This window comes from Peromyscus californicus, unplaced genomic scaffold, assembly GCF_007827085.1.
Source record: "Peromyscus californicus insignis strain IS unplaced genomic scaffold, ASM782708v3 Scaffold_16__1_contigs__length_79575227, whole genome shotgun sequence".
Classification (NCBI taxonomy): Eukaryota; Metazoa; Chordata; class Mammalia; order Rodentia; family Cricetidae; genus Peromyscus; species Peromyscus californicus.
Window position 1 is genome coordinate 14,200,715 of NW_026294458.1, and position 22,618 is coordinate 14,223,332.

The 22,618-nt window shown below is 44.4% G+C and overlaps 1 protein-coding gene and 1 non-coding gene across 2 annotated transcripts; one reads left to right on the forward strand and one right to left on the reverse strand.

The window, feature by feature from the left end:
- Window positions 1-3,240: 3,240 nt before the first annotated feature.
- Csta (cystatin A) lies at window positions 3,241-20,025 on the reverse strand. Its single transcript, XM_052740458.1, has 3 exons — window positions 18,833-20,025; window positions 9,087-9,188; window positions 3,241-4,699 (listed from the first exon to the last, which is right to left on the reverse strand). The coding sequence occupies exons 1-3, from the start codon at window positions 18,896-18,898 to the stop codon at window positions 4,571-4,573; spliced, it is 297 nt and encodes a 98-aa protein (XP_052596418.1). The 5' UTR covers window positions 18,899-20,025; the 3' UTR covers window positions 3,241-4,570.
- Window positions 4,330-4,433, forward strand: LOC128112337 (U6 spliceosomal RNA). Its single transcript, XR_008218956.1, has one exon. It is a non-coding gene; the product is annotated as a U6 spliceosomal RNA (small nuclear RNA).
- Window positions 20,026-22,618: the final 2,593 nt, after the last annotated feature.

Sequence of the window (22,618 nt, forward strand, 5' to 3'; positions counted from 1 at the left end):
GGATTTATCATTTTTACATTCCCTAGTTTATTGGTCTTACCTTGTTATCTGTTTTTTATCAGCTCAGTATTATAGCAGATTATAGTTTTGTACTTCTAGGTAGAAACAAAGTTTGTTAAAAACCCCTCTAACTTTTCCTTCAGCATTTTGTAAGAATTTTCAAATAGTTGAGGTTAAGCACCAGCTCCCAGATGCAGTGGCCGACTGAGGACAGGCCTGGGTGACTATCTCATGATTCAGTAAAGAGATCGGGATAGCTAGTCCACTGGCACTTCGAAATAATTGCTACTGAACGAATTCTTTCCACTCCAGTTTTACACCCCAGCAAGCAAAAGCTGTCCCATGTAAAGCCCCACAATGATTCCTCACTACCTTCAAGATAACTACAAATCCCTTAAGGTGGTCTCACTGCTCTGCCCCCCTCCCAGGCCCTCACCCCATCACCCCTCCGCAGTGCTCTGTTTCCTCCGGTACTGGCTACCTTCTGCTTCTAGCCAAGACCCAATGTCACCTTCAAATGTCTGAGCTTGCTCTCTTTCTCTCTCCTGCCAACTCCTATCTGTGGCTCGTGTCCAAGCTGTCACTCCCTTCTGCCACTTGGACCTCTCAGGTTAGGTGTCCCTTTTGTGTGCTCCCACAATAGCACATGCATGGGGTCTTTGCTATGCTCTTAACTTGCTGCTTTTCCTCTTCAGTTTGTGAGGCCCGTGCGCTTTCCTGCTTCTCAGAATGTGTGGGATACTGCTAGTCCCACACTTCATTTTCCTCTTTATTGATAGAACCCTGGCTCTGGCTGCTGGGTACCTGTAAGACAAATTGCTAAACGGTCTTATTAATAAAAAATTATGGAGCCAGATATTGGGGTTAAAACTGAGAGACCAGAGGAATAGAACAAGCCACAGCCAACCTCACCGTATGGACTCCTCAGCTTCCAAAGAGACTTACTTCCTGTATTCCCACGCCTATATGCCTTTCTGTTCTGCATCTCACTTCCTCTCTCCGCCCAGCTACATCACTTCCTGTCTGTCTATACAGACCTCCAGCCTTCTAGCGTTAGTGCTGGGATTAAAGGCGTGTGCTACCATTGCTTGACTTCCATGTTTACTATAGTGGCTGGCTTTTTCCTCTGATCCTCAGATAAGCTTTATTAGGGTACACAATATATTGGGGGGGACACAATATATCACCACAGGTGCCCAGCTTCCCTGTAGCCTGGGGAGCAAAGTTCTGAAGGAGAAGCTTACATGGAGATTTCTCAGTATCTTTTGTAGTGCTAAAGGAACTGCCCTGTTCTCATTGCCTCTGCCTTCTTTGTAGACTCAGCATATCTACAAAACTCAGAAAGTAGCAAAATAAGTCATTACTGTCAGTAATTACTCTGAGTGTAAATGGATTACGCTGAATGAAAAGACAGTGAATAATGGGTCAAAAACCAATATTCAAATGTAATGTAGACTGTAGCAGTTGTTTTTTGTTTTGTTTTGTTTTTTGTTTTTTGTTTTTCAAGACAGGGTTTCTCTGTATAGCCTTTCCTGGAACTCACTCTGTAGCCCAGGCTGGCCTCGAACTCACAGAGATCCGCCTGCCTCTGCCTCCCGAGTGCTGGGATTAAAGGTGTGTGCCACCGCCCGGCCAGTTGTTTAATTTTTAATGGCACAAAAAGACTGGAAATGAAAAGACAGAAGGTATTCCACACACACACACACAAAAGGAAACTGAGTGGTGCTGAGACCTGCATCAGACCAAATGACTGGAAATTTAAGATGGCAGAAAGCCCACAAAGGTCAAGATGAAGGATCAGTTTGTCAGGAGGATGCAGAGCTGTACCACCGCAGTGACGCACTGAAACATATGAAACAAATGTGAAAAGATTTGAAGGCAGTTGAGAGATTAGAATACGGTAATGGTGAGGAGCTGGGGTTGGTGGCCCAGGCCTGTCCAGCATTCAGGACAGAGGCAGGGATGGTCATGAGTTCCAGGCCAGCAGGGGCTGTAATGAGACCCTGTCTCAAAGCAGCAATATCAACAACAACAACAACAAAAAACCCCACAATACTAACGGACTTTCATATACCATTTTCTTCCTTTTTTTTTTTTTTTTCCGAGACAGAGTTTCTCTGTGTAATTTTGGTGCCTGTCCTGGATCACGCTCTGTAGACCAGGCTGGCCTTGAACTCACAGAGATCCACCTGCCTCAGCCTCGGAGTGGTTGGAATTAAAGGTGTGTACCACCACCGCCTGGCTCATATACCATTTTCAATATCAGACAGAAGACTCAGACAAAATCAACCTAGGAACTCTGGACTTCACACTCCTGACCAAATGGACCTAAACAGAATACACAGAATATTGTCCAACACATCCTATGCCAGACCACAAGACAAGTCTAGCAATTGAAGAAGACCGATACCATGCAATTTTTTTTTTTAACATCACAACATTGTAAAAGTAGAAATCACTAGCAGGAAGAACCTTGGAAAGTCACAAACACAGGACAATTAGGCAACATATGCCAGAAAAACTAATGGGTCAACAGATAACTTTTAAAAGAACCTAAAAATGGAAGGCCACGAAAACTGGAAAAGAACACACCAGAGCTTGGAGGATGCAGTGCACGCCACGCCAAGAGCGACGATGATCACATTAAGTGCTCACTATCAAAGGATCACAAATGAACCGCCGGGTGATGTGGTGGGAGAAGAACCATCAAGCCAGCGTTAACGGAAGGAAGGGGAGACTGGAAACCAGGGCAGAAACAGATGGGAACCAAAAAACAGGCAAACAAAGTCAGTGTTGGAAAAGATTGAAGAGTTGCTCACTCTTGGTCTAAACGGAACACAAGAACTGAGGACTCCAGGAAACAAGCTCACAAGTCTAAGTAGAGACAATACAGCAGCTACCACAGAGATACAGAGAACTGTAACATGTTAGTCTGAACAACTGTGCCCCAGACAGAACATGTCCCAGACATGTGCCTGTTGTAGAATATTATTTTAAGGTGTGTTACTTTTGTTTATGTTGCATTTGTTTAACTCTGTGAAGCTGTGCTACTGTGCCTGTCTAAAACACCTGATGGTCTGATAAAGAACTGGCCAATAGTGAGGCAGGAGAAAGGGTAGGCAGGGCTGCAAGCACAGAGTATAAATAGAAGAAGAAAAGAGAGAGAGAGAAAGAGAAAGAAAGAGAGAAAGGAGCCAGAGGAGGAGGAGGACTCCAGGGCCCAGCCACCCAGCTACACTGCCAGCCACAGAGTAGGAGTAAGATTTACAGAAGTAAGAGAATGGGAAAAGCCCAGAGGCAAAGGTAGATGGGATAATTTTAAATTAAGAAAAGCTAGCTAGAAACTAAGCCAAGCTAAGGCCTGGCATTCATAAGTAAGAATAAGGCTCTGTGTGTGATTTATTTGGGAGCTGGGTGGTGCCCCCCCCAAAGAGTACAAAAAACAAAAAAGAACATGTGCCCCCCACCAGCACTGAATGATGAAGAAATAGAAAATCTGCACAGGAGAATAAAGAAGATCCTGGAGATTAAATCAGGAATTAAAAAGCCTGCCCTAAAGGAAACACCCCAGCCCTGATGGCCTCACCCAACTTATATCAAACTAGTCTGGTCTACACAGTGAATCCATCCATCCGCTGCATAGTGAGACTCTGGATAAAAAGCAACAACAAAACACCCACCAGTTGTATTTCCCAACACTAACAATAGCTTGTCTGGAAGATAAGTTAAAAGAAAAATCTGATTGTAACAACTTCCCACCGGCACCAAGCCTTTAGGAGTAAATTTATCAGGGAGGTAAGGCTGCCAGAAATCCTAAAATACAAATCAAAAAAATGTAAGGAGATACACAGAAAAAATAGAATATTTTGTCCATGTGTTGGAAGCACTAATGTTGTTAAAATGGTCATATGACCCAAAGATATCTATAACTTTAATGTTATAGCTGTGGAGATTAAAATATCAGGCTGGGTAGTGGGCAGTGGGCGGCGCACACCTTTAATCCCAGCATTAGAGAGGCAGAGGCAGGCGGATCTCTGAGTTCGAGGCCAGCCTGGTCTACAAATCGAGTTCCAGTTGCAGATTTCAAAACATGTCTTGTAAAGTACCACTTTATGTTTTCAAGTACGGAAGCAGAGATGACATGCTGGGTTCTAGGTAACCCCAGAGAACAAGGAGGGTGCCTCGCTGACCGCCACTGATCTAAGCCCCCTGCAGTGAGGACGAGGCCACACTAAACCTTTATCCAACTGCACCTGAGCCTTATTGGTTTTTATTAGGTCTCCAATTGGCATCATTTATATGGAATTTCCACTCTAAACCCATAACACAGTGCTCTCTTTGGCGGCACATACACTGAAATTGGAATGAGACCGAGGTTAGCACAGTTCTTGCCCAAGGATGACATGCAAATCCATGAAGCATTTCATATTTTAAAACACTGTCAAGAAGGCAAAGGTCAATACAATGTATGAATAATAATGGAAGAAAACAGTTATTTGAGGAACGCTTCTTTATTGATGGCCGCATCTCTTTACAGTGAGAGGAATCAGGTCACTTTAGTGTTTGCTGCTTAGAAGTAGGTCAGTTCGTCATCCTTGGTTTTGTTAGTCTGGTAGCCACTAAGTTCCAAATGCTCATTTTGTCGAGTAAGACCTTGAAAGACTTTCAAGTGCATGTAACGACCATCACCTACATCCACCTGAAAGATGTAAGAAAGAGAGGGGAGGGAGGGAGGGAGGGAGGGAGGGAGGGAGGGAGAGAGAGAGAGAGAGAGAGAGAGAGAGAGAGAGAGAGAGAGAGAGAGAGAGAGAGAGAAGGAGATTATTCGATTATTCACATGGATCTACATTGTATGGCAGATCTGCTGTCTTGTAAGCCATCCTGAAATGACACTTCTGGCCCAAAGCAGCATCTGTGAACTAAGCTCCCATCAACCCTATCAACCTGTATGTTTCTAGGAAGAGCAGTTAACAGTATGGCAGGAAGTATATTTTCGAGATTTATTTTTAATACTTTTTAGAAAAATACTTAATTTTTGTATGAACAATTTGCCTGCTTTGTATTTAAGTGTACCATGTGCATGTAATGCCTGAAGAGACCAGAAGATGGCGTCATCTCCCCTCAAACTGGAGTTAGAGATGGTTGTGAGCTTTCGTGTGTGCTGGAACCCAAACCCGGGTCCTCTGCCAGAGCAATCAACGCTCTTGCCATCCGTCTTCATCTGGGTTTAATTGATTGCACTTTTTTTTTTTTTTTTTTTTTTTTTTTTTTTTTTTTTTTTTTTTTTTTTTTTCGAGACAGGGTTTCTCTGTGTAGCTTTGCGCCTCTCCTGGAACTCACTTGGTAGCCCAGGCTGGCCTCGAACTCACAGAGATCCGCCTGGCTCTGCCTCCCGAGTGCTGGGATTAAAGGCGTGCGCCACCACCGCCCGGCTGATTGCACTTTTCATTAGACTCTGGGCACAATTACATCGGAGTTACTTTGTATTTTCACGATGCCCGGAACAGGCGTGGAGGGCAGACTGTATTTTTGGTGATTCTGTTTCCCAAGTTGGGACAGAAAATGCCATATAGTTTAATAAGGGAGAAAATACTCAGAATTGCTTTAGAAAAGTGGACTGTACGGTCCCTGTAACTATGCTGTATAAGAACCTACTTTATGAATGCCCACCAGGCATTTGAGAACTGAGCAGGGGTGGGTGGCCTGCCGGCTCCCTTTGTAAAGTAAAATGAAGAAGCTTAGGTGCCATTGGGGTAAGGATCTGGATGGTAGTTTGGGCATGAACCCAGGACCTAGAACATAGAGAGAAGAATTGCAACTTTGTTCTTTATTGGAACAGTAAAAACTTTGTGTTATATGTACATATTGTGCTCTGATATCCCTTCCTACCCTAATCTTCCAATGCTATTTGTCAAAGTTTACCATTATATATGACACTATGATGAGCGTCATACAAAACGTGTGTGTGTGTGTGTGTGTGTGTGTGTGTGTGTGTGTGTGTGTGTGTATGTGTGTGTGTGGTCACCCTGACCTCTTACTGTAGGTCTGAAAAAAGCTGTGACAGTATCAGTTTTAAAGATGCCAGCAACAGATTAAAGAGACCAGTTTTCTGGAGCTGAGGATGCAGCTCTGTCAGTGCAGTGTTGGGCTGGCTGGCACCTAGTCCTGGGTTCGGTCAACCAGCACCTCCTAAGGCAGGTGCTGTGTGCCAACTATAATCCCAGAACTCAGAAGCTGGAGGCAAGAGGAGCAGAGACTCAAGGTCATTTTCTACTATGTGTGGAGTTCCAGTTCCGACAGCCGGAGATACATGAGACCCTGTGTCAAAACCACAGCCAAACCAAACCAAACAAGACAACAACAGAAACCAATGAGGTGTAGTCAACGCTTCCCACAAAGCTCTCAGTGAGCAAATGGCACAGCCCAAATTTAAACCTAGATCTGTCAGATTCCATCCACATCATTAACCCTCTCTCTCTCTCTCTCTCTCTCTCTCTCTCTCTCTCTCTCTCTCTCTCTCTCTCTCTTTCTCTCTCTCATTGGTTTTTTGAGACAGGGTTTCTCTGTAGTTTTGGAGCCTTTCCTGGATCTCACTCTGTAGACCAGACTGGCCTGGAACTCACAGAGATCCTCCTGCCTCTGCCTCCTGAGTGCTGGGATTAAAGGCGTGTGCCACCACTGCCTAGCCATTTTGTGTCTCTTGTTGGTTGGATTTGTTTTGAGGAAGGATCTCTCTAGGTAGCCCAGGCTAGCCTCCAACTCCAGAATCCTTCTGCCTTGTCTCCTGAGTACTGGGTTACAGGTGTATCTCATGCTCAGTGTTTGTAGTCTTCTCAATCTACAGTGTAACTCCCCCACCCCCAGACAGTGTAACTTTTTTTTTAAGCATTTGTTTCCTACTTGGAAATGGGCATCAACCTTTGCAAACACTGTTGGCATTACCGGAGTCAGTGCTCCGGGTGGACGTCTTGGCTCTGTGCTTACAGCAGTGTGAACTTCTAGAGTCATTTACCTTCCCAGGGATCAATTTTCTGACTGGTAACACAGTAGGAGGGGCGTATTTTTGTTTCGTGGCTTCTTTGCGAGGATTAGGTGAAGAGGAATATGGCCTGCTTACAGAATAGTACCTCGCACATTCTAAATTCGCCGTGGGTTATTGTTCCCACTGTTCAGGGTCGGGGACCAGACTCAGGGCAAGAGATCTTGGGATCACACAGATTTTGAACAAGTGTGAACAAGTAGTGAAACTGAGGTCAAACCCGGGACAACCTAACATCAAAGGCTGTGATCCTTCATTCTACAACTCTCTCAGCAGGGACTCAAGACAGACAGAAAAGCCCACCAGTAACAACTGCAATCTAGAGAGGCTGAGAGCGACACAGTGGCGAGCCTGCAGGAAGGAAGGAGGGAAGGAGGCCTGGGAGAAGAGTGGAGGGGGGAGACGGGGGAGGAGGGAGGAGGAGGGGGGAGAGGAGGGGAAGAAGAGGGAGGGGGAGGAAGGGGGAGTGAGGGGTTGCACATACTGCAGTAGGATGGTCAAGGGAAGAAATTTTCAAGATCATTTTCTGATGAGCTTTTTAAAGAAATATGTGAGGGAATTAATATGAATTAATATGAAACATAATCAAAAGTTTTTAAGATAATCTCAGTTTTGGTGGAAACTTTCCTCTTTGAACAAAATCATTTTTCCTGAAAGCTTTCTTTCTCAGCTGTGAAGAAAGATCATGGAAGGAAGCAGTTCCTGCTGAGGGTACATCTGGGGCTCAGTCCCATGTTTCTTCAGGCCTGGAACACACCAGGAACTCAAATTTGATTGAACCGGACTGGTCTGTTCCTCATACAGAACCCTGGAGCTCATTTTGAAAGGAGCTCATGTTGAGCTGGCTAGCTCTGCTCATGTCAAGTTTTTCTTTCTTTCTTTCTTTCTTTCTTTCTTTCTTTCTTTCTTTCTTTCTTTCTTTCTTTCTTCCTTTCTTTCCTTTCTTTCTTTCTTTCTTTTTTTTACTAAATACATTAAACAATTATAGCTTAAGTAGTTAATTATTTAAAAAAGAAACAAATGACACTGTGCCTTGGTCAAATGGCAAAGCGGAGGAGGTAGACGCACTTGAATATCTGTTCCCTTTGAAATCAAGGTTGTCATTGTTTAATACATAGAGATAAACACAATGCAGCTCCTATTTATCATCCACAGTTGAGCTTTTTAATTGGTTCCCTTGAACCACAAGAATGTCAAAGTATTCTTTTTTCCCATTAGAACTCAATCAAGGCACCATTTAATTTGATTTTTTGATATGACTGGCTATAAAATTTGTTTTAAATTTTTTAAAAATTATGTGTATGCATGTGTGTCTGTGTATGGCTAGGTGCACATAGGAATAGGTGCCCTCGGAGACCAGAGCTGTCAGATCCCCAGAGGTGCAGGTGATTGTGAACCACTTGATGTGGGTGCTGGAGACTGAGGCAGGGCCTTCTGCAAGAGCAGCATTCACTCTTAACAGCTGAATCATCTCTCCAGCTCCTAAAATTCATTTTTAAAATACTATAAAAATTTTAAAATACTATAAATATAAATGTGTTATGCTGTGTCTGGAGTGCCACAAATTGGACCCGCTTGAATTATACAAAGAATTATTTAAATGACATTAATAACTGCTTATTTAAAGAATGAAAGTGGCTTGCATTATTCTTTCAGCTAATGATTGAAGTCCTTCTTTAAGTGCATTTAATTTGGATACAGGCAGAATTAGGAAGTTTGGAGGGGGTAAAAGCTCTAAGACACTGTCTGGTTAACTCCCACATCCTAAGATCCTACCCTCCACATCTACCCCACAGAAGAAATAGCCATGGCTGGAGACCAATGCCCTGAACTGTTAAACCATATTTTTCTATACAGGTTCCAGAAATTAAGAACCATATAAGCTAGCTTTCTATATTTACAAGGAAAAACAAGGTGAATATCCTTTGGGAACCTTCCACTAGCAAGTGCCATGTACTGCCTTAATTAAGACAACTGGTAGAAATGAAGGTACAGTCGGGGCAACAGGAAGCATCGCATCAGCACTTAACTGAGGTCAGAGTCTAACCTTAATGAAATAATTGATTCCAGCAACGACTTGAGTTTTGTACTCGACGGCTTCAAATTTTTCATATTTCGCATTGGTTTTCTCCTCAAGTTGTGCTTTGACCTTATGAAGAGAAAGGAAGAAAAGATGTTAGAGCTGTGTTGACTGCTTACGTGAGCTACAAATCTGGGAACCTCATACAGGTGAGAGTCCTCAGAGATGCTGAGGAAGCCTAGCAAGGTGGCTTGAGCCTATAGTCCTGGAACTTGAAAGACTGAGGCAGGAGTGTCCAGTTCAAGAGCAGTTTGGGCTACATAGAAAGCTCCAGGCTAGTTGGGGCTAAAGATTGAAACCTCACCTCAAAAAATCAAAATAAAACAATCAACTAAGTGAAAAATGATGCAATCTTTTTTCCACAGAAAACACTTTAAGAACGTTACACATGTTAAAAAGTCAAATTATATTGCATGAGGCTGAATTAATATCAAATTAGTGTAGTATTACAAAATAGTCACAATTTAGGACCTCCAAATAGCTTAGCAGGTAAAGCCACTTGTCACCGAGAAAGCATAAGAACCTGGATTCCATCCCTGGGACTCACATGGTGGAAGGAGAGAATGGTCTCCTGCAAGTTGTCCTGTGGTGATCTACACACACACACACACACACACACACACACACACACACACACACACACACTCTCTAAAAACAAAGCAAAAACCAATATAGTCACAATTTGCAATAAAGAGCTCCAATAGTGACATCTATATTTGATTAGTAATTAAAAACAGGGCAGCAGCAATTACTACTTAGCATTTTAAACTGAATGCCCAATTAATGGTGAAAATAATGAATTGATTTTAAGCAGTTGTAGTTCCCCCTAATGTTTCCGTCTTACACACCCACACCCATTCTAGAATCATCCAAGTCAGAACATTACAATGGAACATTATCATTAAGGAATCTATAGATGGTTTCATCTGTCTCTCAAATGTCCCCTCTCCTTCAGGATCCAGCACTGCACTGGACATCATGTCTTCTCAGTCTCTCAGTGGGGTTAACTCCGGTCTGTCTTTGTCATTCCAATCCTGACTCCAGACTGTCAATTTGTAGAGTGTCCCTTGATTGGGGTTGGTCTGACCTCTCTTATGCTTACATTCTATGTTCTTTACAGCACACACTGGTGTGCCTGAGTGCATTGTATCAGGACCCACAGCTTTCCTTATCGCTGATGGAGGATATTGTCACTTGGTTAGGCTGCCCAGCAGGTCTCACTACTGTAAGTCACTGTCCTACCCCTCTGTGATGAAGGGGGAAGCATGCTTGGACCACACAGCAGTTTCTCATCACCCAGGAGACTTTTTCTCATTGGGCCTTCATCCCTAACCTTGGCATCTTTCTTGACAACGATCATTACTCTGGCTTTTGCCAAAATAATTTAAAACATTTTTCTCCCATTCCTTATGCATTTGTTGATTAGAATTCTCCTGTTAGGAAGGCCTGTCCCCTCTCCACTCCCTGTTTATTTAGCCCTTGTTTTTATTACTATGATTTACATATGCTTCTCTTAGTCCACAGGTTGTAAGTTCGCCATGCCTTATTTATTTTTTTACTTATATAGTCCTTCACTTGTCTGTTGAGAGCCCCTCAACTTGGTGTCCTTCCCATGTGGCTTCATCATTTTAGGGGTCCTTCCTCCCTCTGTGGCACTACAGCATTTACCAGCCTCTTCTCTGTAATTAACCATTTCTCTGAGGGTGCCCTGGCTCCATTTTTGGAGACTGGCTAAGATCAAGGCAGTGTGCACACTCACTGTTTTATTGTTCTATTGCCTTTGTTCATACTCAGTGGAAAGCTACACAATGTATGTAGGCATACTAATATAGATATGTGTATCTATCAGTTCATCTGTGTATATGTGTATATGGGGTGCATGTATACATTCATGCGCATGATTATATATTCAGTGTGTACATGTAGTTGTGTGTGGCAGCTACAGTTGTCCCTTGGTATTGGTAGGGGATTGGTTCTGGGTTCCCTGTAGATACCAAGATGCTCAGGCCTCTTATGTTAAAATACCATGGAATTTACATGCACACTTTCTCACAAGCTTAAACTCATCTCTGGACAACTTATACCAACTAATACAGCAAAACACATAGTAAACAGCTGTTACTATATATCGCTTAGGAAATAATGACAACTGTCCAGGAACTCACTCTGTAGACCAGGCTGGCTTCAAACTCTGCTTCCCGAGTGCTGGAATTAAAGGTGTATGCCACACACACGCACCTCCCACCCCTCGGCAGTAACTCCTTTCTCAATTGCTGAGGATGAAGCCTGGCTTGCATTCACAATCTATTTACTTGTTTAATCAGTCCTAATATACACATAAAACAGCTTTAGACTTCCTCATCTAACCCCCTTCCAAAAAATACATTTATAAATCAGAATATAGGATTTTCCTGTGGTTTTTTTTAAATAAAGATCCTGTGAGTGCTTTGGGCACATCATCTTCCTGCGTCTGTCTGATCACATCGGCAAAATTGTGTTGCCTTGTGAGAGAGCACATTCCCAGGTCCCAGGCATTCAATGCAGATTGTGTTAGAGCCGTCACTCCGTCTGTGGCAGGGGCCAGCATTGCTGAGGAGTTAGCCTCACATTCATTGTGTAAACATTTGCCGAGTGTTCTGTACCCATCCTTTCTCAGGGGCTCAGCTGGACCCGATAGGCTAGAATCTACTGTGATCACCCGGGCTCGATTTCTGCTAATTCTCCAGGTTTCCGCTAGGACAGAGAAGGAGTGATAGCTCATGTCTCAGAGTGGAGGATGATGAGGGGAAGGACCCAGCGGTGGTCCAGCTGTTGGCCGTACAGATCCATCAGCACCCCCCCCCCCCCACACACACACCTCCACACCCCGATCTCTTGACTGAGTCCTACCCTTAAATTTTCTGGTGTTGCCAATGCCAGCCATCAGCAGTCTAATACAGCTCTGCAGTATGCATCTCCTGCTGAGGCTCAGGCTTACCCTTCACAGCTCAGCTTCATCTAGATGACTCAGTTTCCATCTTCTCACTTCTATCCATGTCCTTCAGGTAGTGTCCACTGACTTCCTGTTACCTTTCTGATAGGTGTTCCCCACAATCATTCCTGCCCCTAGGAGGGAAACTAACTCTGTCTTCAATGTATCTTCTCCATTGAGAAGTTGGCTCCCTGCCCTCTGGTGACGCAGTTAAGCACGCCTCCCTTCTGTCAGGCCTCCAGGGCACATGGAGTTCTCTCAGACCCCCTGAATCCTTCCCCTCGGTGGGTTGATGTTTTCAATCTTTCTCCGCTGGTGCCTCAGTTGACTGTTAGATCGATTTTCAAAGGTGTCTGCAGACTGAGTCCTCAGATTATTTTTGAAGTCCCAACACGCACCACCCATTTTCTCCCAAGGCCTTCAGGCTAGGTGGCATGAGAATAACTGCCTTGTTGAGCGTCAAGTGGAGAAAAGAAGACAAACAGGGGAAAGACTGGACCGGCAAGAGGCGGGCTTTGAGAGAGGAGCTGTGCTCAGCTGTGCGGAGAGAGGCTGAGTGAGGAGAAACATCTTGGATTCTCTGTGTCCTGAAGCTTTTGAGGGAAGGGCCCTGGCACCGGGTATCCACTGAGTCAGAAAGGCCTAATCTTTACACTAATCCCCAAACTGACTTATTTAACCTAACATTTCACAAGTAAGGAACTTGAGGGGAGGGTTAAAAATCATTCATCACTGTCTTAGCAATTCTAAAGCCCTTGTTTAATAGCAAGTAGCTGGGCTATGATCCTTCTGGCTTTTAGTCTTGGTTATTTATTTTGTTTTATTTTTCACTTGAATTGTGTGCCTGTATGTGGGCATGTACGTGAGAGTGTAGGTACCCCTGGAGTCCAGAAGAGGGTGTCAGATCTCCTGCAGCTGGAGCTGCAGGCAGTTTTGAGCTGTCTGCCGTGGCTCCTGGGAACTGAACTTGGGTCCTCTGCAAGAGCAGTACACACTCTGAACTGCCAAGCCATCTTTTTTTAGCCCCCGTCTTGATTTTTTTTTTTTTTTCGTTTTTCGAGACAGGGTTTCTCTGTGTAGCTTTGCGCCTTTCCTGGGACTCGCTTGGTAGCCCAGGCTGGCCTCGAACTCACAGAGATCCACCTGGCTCTGCCTCCCGAGTGCTGGGATTAAAGGCGTGCGCCACCACCGCCCGGCCGATTTTTTTTTTTTTTTTAAAAAAGATATGTTGTAAGGGCTTATTTCTGTCTCTCCTATTGATGGATCCAAACTGCACTTTCTTCATTGTCCTTGTGTAAATCACAGGCCCAGCATTTTCCCTGAGAGAACTGATTTCAAACGCTCTGGCTTGTTTCTCACAAGCACTGGTACCTGCCTGCTGTCCTGTTCACCGTGGAAGGGGCAGCCTCCATGCCCTTTGTAGGAACACAGATTTGTGTCCTTTAATGTGGGATGCTATGGACCTGGGTGCTGATGGGGAGCTGGGAGGTAGGGGAAGATGCAGGTGGAGAGATTGTTAGTGAAACTTTAAGATTCAGAAAGCAGTTTGGCATTGAGAGAACTTCGGTGTGTGTGTGTGTGTGTGTGTGTGTGTGTGTGTGTGTGTGTGTGTGTGTGCGTGGTACCAGAAGGCCAGGGCCAGCTGGGGATGCGTTTGTGGAGCCTGGTGTGACAGACAGGAACTGTGCTGTAGCCAGGACCTCTTCTCCTGATGTTGGCTGGAAACCATGTGTTTGTCACTTTGTCCTGAAGGGGCACCCGGTAAATACATTTCCAGAGTTGTTCCAGGTTTCCCAATTGCTGCAAATCTTGCTGAGTTGAGCTGTTCGTTTCCTAGAATTGAGCCATGGGGGCACCCGACGTTAGTGCATATCCCCAATCTGCCATCATTCGTCAGAGGAGAGTGGCCAGAGGGTGATGGCTACGAGGTAGACAGACACCATTTAAGGGAATTTTCCCGTAAGAAAAGAGAATTCAGGGAGCAGTGTGAAAATACGGTAAAGCCAGAGGGACAAGTCTTGTGGACATTTGTCATCTGATGACGTTTTTGAAGGAAGTATGAAAAGTGTGCCAGACACAAGAAAATGAAGCTACATAGACGATGGAAAGACAGTGTAGGACTGAAGCAATATGATAAACTGAGGTACTTCCTCGCCAGACGCCAGATGCCAGCAATTTTCCAAACAGAATAAGAACTGAGAAACCTGTTGAGGGGCCATGGGAGAATGGGGGGTAGGGGAGTGGGGGTGGGGACCACAACACACCACCACCAACAGTGGGGAGAAAGTATAGGTTTCTAGGAAAACAACAACAAATAGAACGGAAGGGACATTCTGCTGTCCCCAGGGTCCTGCTGTGACATGGACAGTCATTCATCACACTGGAATGGTGAGCTTCCTGTGCTTCTGTGACTTCCTGGAGCAGAAGTGGAGGAGGAGGGAGTGAGGGCCGTGGGAGTGACCTCTAATTGAAGACTGGAACGTCACAGCTCACAGGATCATGGGAATCAGAGTGGAGGAGTATATGAAAATATCCATCATGGACCAAGAGTATCCAGGCATGTTCTGATAAAGATGGGAGGGTAGATTTCCTGGGAACGCTGGTGCAGCTGAATGCAGGCCCTCTTGGGATGGGACACCAGAAGTGACTGACTAGGAAGCTTAGGTTGGAGAGAAGAACCTAAATCTGTAGACGAGGTCAATGACATGCTAGAGCTCAGGGTGTGCTCAGTTGTGCCGATGAGGTGTTTGTGTGGTGTCCCAGCCAACAAGCTCATGCTTGCTTAGTGTGTTTGCCAGGAATGGTGTTCAGCAACCAGGTTTCCGACGTGAAGACAAGCATGTGTACTGTGCACATACATTTGCATGTGTAATCATAGCCTTTGCTTCTAAAAATAATCACTAAAATAACATTTTGTTCCCTCAGATAAACATACCTGGAATTCTCTTCCAGTGGCTACTTACATCGACAATCAAAGATCACCAACTGCAATCTGAACTTGCTGTTGTGGCCATCTGCTTATTTTGGTCTTCATTGAACATGTTATGGTTTCTCATGAATGGGAATGAATGTGTATGCCTTTTAAACATTTGTAACAATCTTTTTTGTTTTGTTTTGTTTTTTCGAGACAGGGTTTCTCTCTGTAGCCCTGGCTGTTCTGGAACTTACTCTGTAGACCAGACTGGCCTCAAACTCGCCTGCCTCTGCCTCCTGAGTGCTGGGATTAAAGGTGTGCGCCACCACTGCCAGGCAATAATCAACATCAAAGAAAAAAAAATCACTTGTACATTTGTGTGTGTGTGTGTGTGTGTGTGTGTGTGTGTGTGTGTGTGTGTGTGTGCGCGCGCGTGTGCGTGCGTGTTAATATGCATGTGGACATCAGAGGACAACTTTTGGAAGTTGATGTACTCCATCATGTGGGTTGGGGTGCTGAGCCATCTTGCCACCTAATAATCGATGTCTTCTGAATGACAGACTTTAGGGAAAATTCTCCCATCCTCCCAATACCAAAGCCTCTGCCTGCCTTCCTGTGGGTTTGATGGTCAATTTCTGGAGCATGCAGGTGTCCCTTCCCTGAGGTACTCTCTGTGTGGTGACCTTTCCTCCTCCCTCCTCCCCTTCCTCCCTATTAGGGTCCTCCTTCCATTGTCCCCCCAGTACCAAGTTCTCCGCAAAGGGCAGAGACAGCCAAGAGTTGTCTCTCCTAAGAACATTTAACAGTGGATTTTTAAAAAAATAAAAAGAATATATATATATATATATATATATATATGTAAGGTATAAAATATATATATATTTGTAAGGAATAAAGTACAAAGTAAATGACGGTAGTGGAGATTTTCTCTGGGACCCCTTAAATCATTCTAGGGATGCAATAACCGCCTCTGATCTGACACTGTGTGGGGGGACCCAACCAACTCTAATCATGGAGGAGTTGATTCCATTTCCTGACTTAACAAGGACTTCCAGTAGGATCTGCCTTGTGGGGTTCTTTGGAGGGGGAATGATTGATGTGGCTGAGAAGACGCTCCCGACAATATACAGTTTGCTGCCTGCCTCTCTGCCTCCCAACACTTAGCTGAGAATTGTCCCCTGTAAGACAGGACACGTGAGCGGTATCTGGGAGCTGAGCCACCACACTGTACTTGTTCACCTGACAGATAGTAAAGGACTTGATAGCCATGCCGAACGTCCTTTTTGGTCTTAAACCTATGATAATGAAAGCGTGCTTAATTAAGTTTTATTTTATAACATACCCCAGACATCTTGACTTCCTCTATACTGTTCATTTCTCAGGAGCAGAGCCATGTCTTATAGCCCTTTATGCAGCTTCTACAGTTTGTAGCCCAATGCTAGACACCTAGGAGAGACTCAGGAAGTGCCTCTACCATGAAATGGTTCATGCCTACGAAACTTGCATTGTGCTTTAAACTTGACGCCACCAAGGCTTGCGTGGAGAAGGCAAGTTTGCTGCATTCCCCCCCCTCATACCTGCAAAAGCTCCCCCATGTGTTGAGGCTGCGCAGTGGAAAGGACGGATTACCTTCTTGACTGGGTGACTCTCAAGCATTTTGAATCTTGGTTTCATCATCTAAAAATGGGATGTAATCCTTTGCCTGCTCCAGGGCTTTGAGGATCAGTGGGAGGGGGAATGAAAGTGAAGGTTTTTACAGTAGTGAGGCTCCTTCCTGGGGTGGGGTGGCCTTGTAAAAATCTATTTCTCATTCTGCGTCTATGAAGCTGCAAGAGCACACTGCTAAATTAATGTTATCACTGAAGACGTGGTCAACAGATGGCGTCATTAGCAAGGGAAGCCTTTCCAGTAGCTTCCTAACTTTGCAAAATTATAGGATCAAAATACATTGTGTATGTGTATAGATATGAGATTCTCAAAGAACTAGTAAAAATATTATATTTAAAAACTATCCTAGCTAGGCAAGATGACACACTACTCCTGGAGTCCCAGGTACTTGTGAGACTAGAGGCAGGGGGATTACTTGAACCTCTGAGGCTGGGACCACTTGGAGAAACAGCAAGACCCCTCCCCCATCTCAAAAAAGACCAATTGTTCTAGCTAACCAGGTGACCAACTCTTAAAGATCATTAAAACCTGCTGTATCTTCTATATTTCAGACAACTATATTTCCCTATCTGTCCCCCATAGCTCTGGTTCCTGGAACATCTCAGGGGAACTTTTCAGGTTGGGGATTTTTTTTTCTGGCGACATAAACAACAGTAATGCTTCATCTGTGATATTTGTTTTTGACACAATTTTTATGCACATTATTTAGTTCTTTTAGCACTTTCGTCTTACAAATGACACGGAGGACCTTTTCTTGGTACCCTATTTTAAAATCCCATCTCTCACAAGCCTCCTAGGATGCCAGATATCTGGTCCTACAGGAAAGTGAAGTTGTAGGTAGGAGCAACCACAGCTCCTGAGAGCCTGGAAGAAATGTGGACATGCAGGCCTGTCCAGCCCTCTTCAGTCAGATCTGCATTTTATCGAGGTCGACAAGTGACTCATGTCACATTCAAGTCTGAGAACACCAGCTCGATGTGAGGATTCTAATGAAGGTATAAAGATTTAACATCATCTTCTTCAAAAACAAAATGCTCCCAGGTATTTATTGAAATAAACTTGTGAGTGAGAACTATTTAGCCTTTAATATTTAGTCACTGAATTTTAGGCCTGTGACCTCCTCTAGAATGTTCAGTACCTTAAATATGAAGGCTCCCATCTCTTCTACTCAGATAAAAGACTAGGATGCCTAGCACCATGATGCATGCCTGTAAGCACCATGATGCAAGCCTGTAATCCCAGCACTCAGGAAGTTGAGGCAGGAGAAGTGCTGCCGTGAGTTTGAAGTCAGTCTGGATTACCTAAGTGCTAGACCAGCCAGGACGTAGCCAGACCAGGTCTCAGACAAACAAGCAAACAAACAATAGACAAAACTGATCTTGTCTGCCAGGATGATATTTCAGGGAGGAAAAAAAATGGTGTAAGAAAATAAGGTGACAGATTGCAAACCCACACCCGTAATTTGCATGTATTTCTCTTTTATAAAACATGCAACACAACACATTTTTTATATATATAGATGATAGTTAAGCAAGATGCATTAACTTGCCGGGCGGTGGTAGCACACCTCTTTAATCCCAGCACTCGGGAGGTAAAGCCAGGCGGGTCTCCGTGAGTTTGAGGCCAGCCTGGTCTACAGAGCGAGATCCAGGACAGGCACCAAAACTACACAGAAAAACCCTGTATCGAAAAACAAAACAAAAAGATGCATTAACTTGCTAAAAACATTGAGTCCTGTTTTGCCTGTAATGGTGTGGCGCGCATAGCATCCTGGGAATTAGCTCAGGAATCCTTAACAGCCTTAGGTGCCATCACAGTTGGCTTCAATTAGTGAGAATGGACAACTCTGTGAAGAAGCACATTAGAGCTCTTGGGATCATGCTTGTAAGTAAAAGGTTTAGAGACTTTTTTACAAGTTCACCTTCAGCAAATGGGGAAACTGAGGCTGCAATAAACGACTTGGCCAATTTTACTTGTGGAATGTTGAAGTTTCTCTGGAAAGACTTAATGTTCCACCTTTAGCTGCACAAGAGTCTGAATAAAACCCACACATATCTGGTTTCTGTGGTTTCCCACACTCTTAACACAGGGCCAAATTACGAACCAAACGATGAAAGTCCGATGTGGGATCAAACTTTTTCCTGAAATGCACCGACTCACCTGGTCAGTAATCTCTTGGATTTCTGGAGTGGCAGGTCTGGCCTCCGTCAAGCCTCCAGGGATCATTCTGGTGACTGGCTTCTTCGCTGGGCAGGATGCAGAGAAGATATGATCAGGCAAACCCGGGGACTCAGAGTTTTAAAGGTGCCCATAAACTCCTCCTATATAATGTATTAGCTCCCACAATAGCTGAGGGATGGAGGAAATGAGTGTGGCCTCCGGCAAGTCTTATTGCCTCACTGAGACAAAACGCTGAGTGGAGTTGGGGAGGGGAGGCCGCCACTGAGGTGGGGGTTGTGAATTCTGGGTGTGCCCCGAATTCGTGCGTGGTTAGTAGAGGTTCCTCCCTGCGATCTGTGCCAATTATTTCATCCTGTGGTGTCATATATATGAGGAGCAACATGTGTAGCCAGAGTTTCCAAATATGCTACACCTTGAAGAGTTCTTTTAAGAGAATACTTAATAATGTCAAGTCGGGTGGCTTAGAATTCACTCAGCTTTATAAAGACAACAAAACTGTCTATCTGGAGAACTTTTCCTTTTAGTTTCTAAAATGCTTATCCCCAAACACAAAGAATGAAATAGCAAACATCTTTATTTCTTCTGCTGTTGATTCTCTTGTTTTTTATTTTATTTAAGAAATTTTTTTGTTCATTTTTACATACCAACCACAGATTCCCTTCTCATCCTCTTCCTACTCCTCCCCTGCCTCCCCCCTCCTCACCTCCCCATCCTCTCCTCCAAAAGGGTAAGGCCTCCCATGGGGAGTCAGCAAAGCCTGGCATATTCAGTTGAGGCAGGACCAAGCCCTTCCCCTCTGCATCAAAGCTGAGGAAGGCATCTCACCATAAGTAATGGGTTCCAGAAAGCCAGCTCATGCACCAGGGGTAGATCCTGATCCCACTGCCAGGGGCCCCTCAAACAGACCAAGCTACACAACTGTCTCCTGTATGCAGAGGACCTAGTCCGGTCCCATGCAGGCTCCACAGCTGTCGGTCTGAAGTTTCTGAGTTCCTGTGAGCTCGGTTCAGTTGTCTCTGTAGATTTCCCCATCATGATCTTGACCTGCCTTGTTCATAGAATCCCTCTTCCCTCTCTTCGACTGGACTCCCAGAGCTCGACCTGGTGCTTGGCTGTGGGTCTCTGCTTCCATCAGTTACTGGATGAAGGCTCTCTTTGTCCAATGGAGCTGGGGGTTGGGGGGTTCTGTGTCTCAAGGAGCCGCTGAGGTCTCGGGGGTGGGTTTGGGGACTGGAGTGGGATTTGTAGATTATAGGATTACAGGGTCCGATGAGGGGTGGTGGTGGGCGGACCTCCTGCTGGAAGGAGTCTTGCTTACTGGCCTGCAATTGGGCCTGCAATGGGAGGGTGTCTTTTTTTTTTTTTTTTTAATAGAAGAGATTTCATGCATCCTGGGCTGGCCTTGAAATTACCATGAACCTTGAACTTCTGGTTCTCCTGCATCCACCTGCAGAGTGCTGGGATTACAGGCATGGACCATGCCCACTTATGTGCTGCTGGAGATTAATCCAGGACTTTTTGGAGATTAATCCAGGACTTCTTGGGTGCCAGCTCTGTCCTCTTCCAGCTGAGCTATGTCCCCAGCCTAAGACAGCTAGATTTCTGTCATTCGGAACTAAGTGTTTTATGTGCTTCACGATTCTTTTTGTAGTTTTTCTTATTGTTTATTTTATTTTTTACAGTTCAAGCTGGCCTAGAATTTATTATGTAGACCAGACAGGACTTGAGGTCTGGTTCCTCCTGAGTGCTGAAACTGAAAGTGTCTATCACCTATGGAGGAAGCCCTACCCCACTCCAACCTTGTCAGCCCCAGAGTTGAGTTACACCGTGAGTGTGTTATCCCTGTAGTCTGTTTTAATAATCTGAGGCCAGAAGTGTCGGATCTGGAGACAGAGTTACAGATGTGTGTGAGCTGCCTGACATGGGTGCAGGGATCTGAACTCTGGTCCTCTGCATGTTATAAACTGCTGAGCCATCTCTCCAGGCCCTATGCTCTTTTTCTGCTTATCACATTTTTGAGTCTTTCTGTACTCAGATGAATTAGCCAAGTTCCTTTAATGGCCCTTCTGTTCATTCTCTCTAACTGTGATATGCTACCTCACAGTTCCAACATGCCGTCCCCTGGTGAGAAGGGTTTTGGTTGTTCTAGATATGTGTATTTCACTTTTATCTTAATTTCTATAAATGTTTAAAATACATAATAAACACAATAAAATAACTCAGAACTGAACATGTCTGCTTCTTTTCTCTCTGGTGGAGTTGTCCCAGTGGGCAGGGAGAGATGGGCAGCAAGCTTTCTGTCCCCTCACTGTGCCCTATTCCCTGTTATGCCTAGCTTCCCTCTTGACACCCAGTAGTTCTAAAGAGAAGCCCTGCCTTTTAAATAGTTGGGATATTAACTGATAAGGCCAGCCTAAAAATATCAAACTCTTCCTAAAACAAACAAACAAACACAAAGATATTAACTGACAAATCACCTTTCTTTAGATTTACAGAACCCAGAGTGTCTGGGAATCTTTAGATAGCATCAGAACTGTATACTTGCTCTTTAATTAATCCTGTGCATCATTTGACACAGCATGTAGATTTCTGTGAGTTTTGACTTACAGAAAAGAAATATAGCCATTTAAAAAGTAAAGGGAACTTGGCTTGAGAGGCCACTGTCTATTGAGATGTCCTGATGCTTTGGAGAAGGAAAGCTATGTTCCCTGAATGTTGCAGCCTTCTTAGCCTGTTCTTGCTTTTCTTCTCTATACAACCCCTTTGTACCCCGAGGGTTGCCCTTGGGCTCCTCCCTACCAGCTCTCATCTCCTAAACATTGACCTTCAAGCAGTGAGAAGCCAGGGTTTCAGCAGCAATGTGAACTTCCTAAATTTCATTTATCAGTTCAGACACAATGAATTTTTATTGCTCCGGTAAAAATGCCTGTGATTGTAAAAATGTAAGAGTTTCTGTTTATGTTAGCTACTTTTCTAGTTACTGTAACAAAATGCCTAGAAGAGCAACTTAAGGAAGGCCGGGCTTATTTCGGCTCATGAGTCCATCACAGCGGGGAAGGCATGGCGGTGGGTGTGAGACAACTGGTCTCCTGGGTCTGAAGTCAGGAAGCAGAGAAGGACGAATGCTGATGCTCAGCCCATTTTCTCCTTCTTATTTAGTCTAGGCCCGTGGATGGCATGGTGTCACCCATAGTTAGGATGGGTCTTCCCATCTCAATGGACCCAATCTAAACTTTCTTCAGTGATACGCCAGAGGTTTCCAGTTTTCAAGGTCTTTCTAACTAAATCCCACAAAGTTGCCAGGATTAACCATCATGATGTTCAACTAAATGGAGTTCTGATAACTGATTGATTGATTTTCACTGGAGACAGAGTTTTGCTGTTATGTAGCCCAGGCTTTCCGTGAACTCCCCATCCTCTGCATCTTAACCTTGAACTCATGATCCTTTTGAATCTACCTCTAAAATTTTGGAATTATAAGCTTGTGCCACCATGTCCAGTGCGAATATCTGCCGTTGTTAAATGGCTTGTTCTTGTAAATGTCTTTGCTGATTTTCAGACTCAGAAAATGAGGATGTAACTCAGTGGTAGAGCTCTCTGCCTAGCTTGTTCAAGGCACTAAGTTCAATCTCTAGTACCACCAAGAAAAAATATTTTTTTCCCAAGGCAGATCATAGAACTCTATCCCTTCCCTTGAAGACAGCCATAAAACCTAGAAATCTTGTTGAAACCTTCCCCTGGTCTTTTGTGTAGGAACTGGAACCT